Source organism: Eurytemora carolleeae, unplaced genomic scaffold, assembly GCF_000591075.1.
Source record: "Eurytemora carolleeae unplaced genomic scaffold, Eaff_2.0 scaffold16, whole genome shotgun sequence".
In the NCBI taxonomy this organism is placed as follows: Eukaryota; Metazoa; Arthropoda; class Copepoda; order Calanoida; family Temoridae; genus Eurytemora; species Eurytemora carolleeae.
In genome coordinates, this window is record NW_019396244.1 from 723582 (window position 1) to 726829 (window position 3248).

Here is a 3248-nt window from a genome sequence, read left to right on the forward strand (position 1 = left end):
TCACAGCGGTATCTTTGGAGCGTTCATCTCAAAAATGTGGAGGCTATTACATGTCGTTTTACTACCTTGAGAAGTATTTATCTCTGATAATTCCTATCTTGTTTCCTGCGGTAGGAATGCACGATTCACTTTTGTAGAGAATTCACGATTTTAAATTAAAAGTTTTCAAAAATTTTAACATTTTAAAAGCATGGAGGGTCGCTTCAAATTACGCTTACAGTTCCGAAACAACTTAATCCGACTAATTAATTCAGACCTCAGTCCTCAATTTAAAATTGCTTTAAAGCTAAAGCAAATATTTCAAAAAGAAGTAACCTCTTCATTCTTCAATAATAAATATTTGTAACTGAAACAGAAGCTTAAAGGGTACCGTCGTGAATCAGACATGACACTCTATAATTGAATGGTCCCTAAAAATAACACCTACAGTCTCTTTATACTGATCTAAATAATAAAACAAACAAATATCAAATGGACGATCTTTATTATTAAGCACAAAATTTAACTACAATGGTTACCAACAAGACCAAGAAAGCAATCATTATACGAAAAATGTTAAAATTCAAATGAACGAGTAAAATAAAAAAAGTGTTTGCAATTGAAAAATTAACAAGCTAAATTGTTATGCTTAATATAATAGAAGGCTGTGATAAGCTTGTGTAATATACTTTTTTAATATTAATGAAAATAAATTTTCAAATTATTTTTTTTATAGCTTATTCATCAGTAACGGAGGTATAGTTAAACTGACCCATAATATCTTTGTTACTCAGGATTATATTGTATTCTGTATTACTCAGGATTAAATTGTATTCTTTAAAACTCATTATATTGTATTCTGTATTACTCAGGATTAAATTGTATTCTTTAAAACTCAAGATTATATTGTATTCTTTACTAATAGGATTATTTTGTATTCTGTATTAGTAGGGATTACATTGTATTTGTATTAATCAGGATTGTATTGTATCCAGTATTACTCAGGATTAAATTGTATTCACTTAGGATTATATTACATTTTGTATTGGTAGGGATTAAATTATAAATTAGTTCAAGCCGAATAATCTTAATTTCTTGGGCTTATTAGGTTGACAAAGAGAAGTTTGGTATTGATGTGTACACTGTACACTGTACACTGTACAGCTATATGTACATTCACTGTTCACTGTACAGTGTACTGTTTGTTACCATAATAAAATGAGATCAATAAAGTTTTTTTTTCGGCGTTCATCAGACGGTAGTAGTAATTCAAAATATTGAGGATAAATTATTGCATGAAATGGCACAATGGAATTGAGTCTTTGCCACAAACTCAGATTTTTTAATCCCTAATGTTAAGGTTTACACTTTCAGATTTTAAAGATATAGGAATTAGAAGATTTGAGTTTGTGGCAAAAAATGATGTTTTTACAAGGTTAGTTAGTACAGTACTGGAAAATAAACCATAAAAGCTTGCAAAGCCGTTTAAGTTTAATGTTTAACTAGACTAAAATACTGATTTAATTACATGCGGTTAATTTGGTTTTGTTACATAATTTCTACACATATAAGGCTCTTCGCTATATATGTTAGCTATAGCTGGCCAAACAGCTGGAACAAATTGGCTGACATTTTTTGAGGAAACCCATGGGTACCCGGGGGTTACATAGGCTTAACAAATTGGAAATGTTTTTTCTTTCAAAATTTCGAAAGGAAGGGTAACTTGTTGTTAAATAGTTATCTTCCCATGTTTATATATTAAAAATCTTATAATTGGGATTGCAAGAAATATTGTGTGATTGTTGTTAGTTTCTTATTATTTTGTTTTTATTCTTTTATATGTTTTCCTTGAAAAGCTGTATAAGATTTATTTCCGGCGAGCTTTGTATTGAGAATAGTATTAAAGTATGGGGTTATCTAGTTCTCACTTAACAGCAATCTTTTCGAGTCCTGAAATCAGATTTCTATGCCGAGAAAACAAAAATGGAAACTGCAGTTTCCAAACAAATACTTCACTATTACGATTAATCTGTTTTCAATTCCCGCATTTTATAGTGAATTTAATTAATAAATCAAAAAGAATATAAACTTTAAGTTTATGGAAAGGAAAAAACTAAATGAACTTGTGTTTCGTCTATGACAGGATTTGAAAGAAGAGTATTAAGCTGCTCTGTTGTTTTAAAATCTGACGAAATTACATTGTCAGATACAGAAATCTCTTTTCAAACTTTTTACGATATCATGCAAAATCTTGAATTTTGTGCGTTGTCTATGTTGTTTCTGTTATAGGAAATATTGCGGCAGGGTTTAGATTATTTTCTGTTTGAACCGGAACCGGCAGTAGATCTTTCCGTTGACACGTGGTGCACACGTGCTGCACCATGTTAGCTTGTCTGTCTGGTTCTGTTTGAGTGTCTGTCTGTGTAGTCCTGATCTGATCTGTTTGCGTTCCTTCAGATCTAAATTCTCCTTGTCCAGAGTTCAAAACTCGGTCTATAGCATCCTAGAAAAACATGTTGTAGAAAAAGAAAATGAAATATATATAATTGGCAAAACTTTTCTTGTCAAATTCACAATTTAAAGTTTGAAATGTGCAAAAAATAAGTTTACCTCATTTGCAGGAGCTTGCATTGGTGTTTCATTGGAACAGCAACAACAGATAGGTAGATAGTGAAGCCATGTTCCCCTCACTGAACCATTCATTAGATCCCTGTAAGTGTAACATTAGATAGATAGATAGATAGTGAAACCATGCTCCACATACTGAACCATTCCTTAGATCCCTGTAACATTTGATAGATAGATAGTGAAGCCATGTTCCCCATACTGAACCATTCATTAGATCCCTGTAACATTTGATAGATATATAGTGAAGCCATGTTCCCCATTACTGAACCATTCATTAGATCACTGTAACATTTGACAGATAGATAGTGAAGCCATGTTCCACATCCTGAACCATTCATTAGATCCCTGTAACATTAGATAGATAGATAGTGAAGCCATGTTTCCCATACTGAACCATCCTTTAGATCCCTGTAACATTTTATAGATAGATAGTGAAGCCATGTTCCCCATACTGAACCATTCATTAGATCCCTGCAAAATTAGATAGATAGATAGTGAAGCCATGTTCCACATCCTGAACCATTCATTAGATCCCTGTAACATTAGATAGATAGATAGTGAAGCCATGTTCCACATCCTGAACCATTCATTAGATCCCTGTAACATTTGATAGATAGATAGTGAAGCCATGTTCCCCATAC

The 3248-nt window shown here is 32.1% G+C and overlaps 1 protein-coding gene and 1 long non-coding RNA gene across 4 annotated transcripts in view; both read right to left on the reverse strand.

The window, feature by feature from the left end:
* Positions 1-467: 467 nt before the first annotated feature.
* Positions 468-1569, reverse strand: LOC111699220 (uncharacterized). Its single transcript, XR_002764702.1, has 2 exons — positions 1432-1569; positions 468-1328 (listed from the first exon to the last, which is right to left on the reverse strand). It is a non-coding gene; the product is annotated as an uncharacterized LOC111699220 (long non-coding RNA).
* Positions 1570-1907: 338 nt separating this feature from the next.
* LOC111699219 (uncharacterized) overlaps positions 1908-3248 on the reverse strand; it is a 7754-nt gene continuing 6413 nt past the window's right edge. The window contains exons 9-10 of one of the 3 annotated variants that reach the window (XM_023469830.1): positions 2590-2689; positions 1908-2482 (exon numbers count right to left, since the gene is read on the reverse strand). In XM_023469830.1, the coding sequence (XP_023325598.1) occupies positions 2249-2482; positions 2590-2689 (334 nt within the window). In that variant the 3' untranslated portion in view covers positions 1908-2248. The other 2 variants (XM_023469831.1, XM_023469832.1) reach the window with 2 other exon arrangements.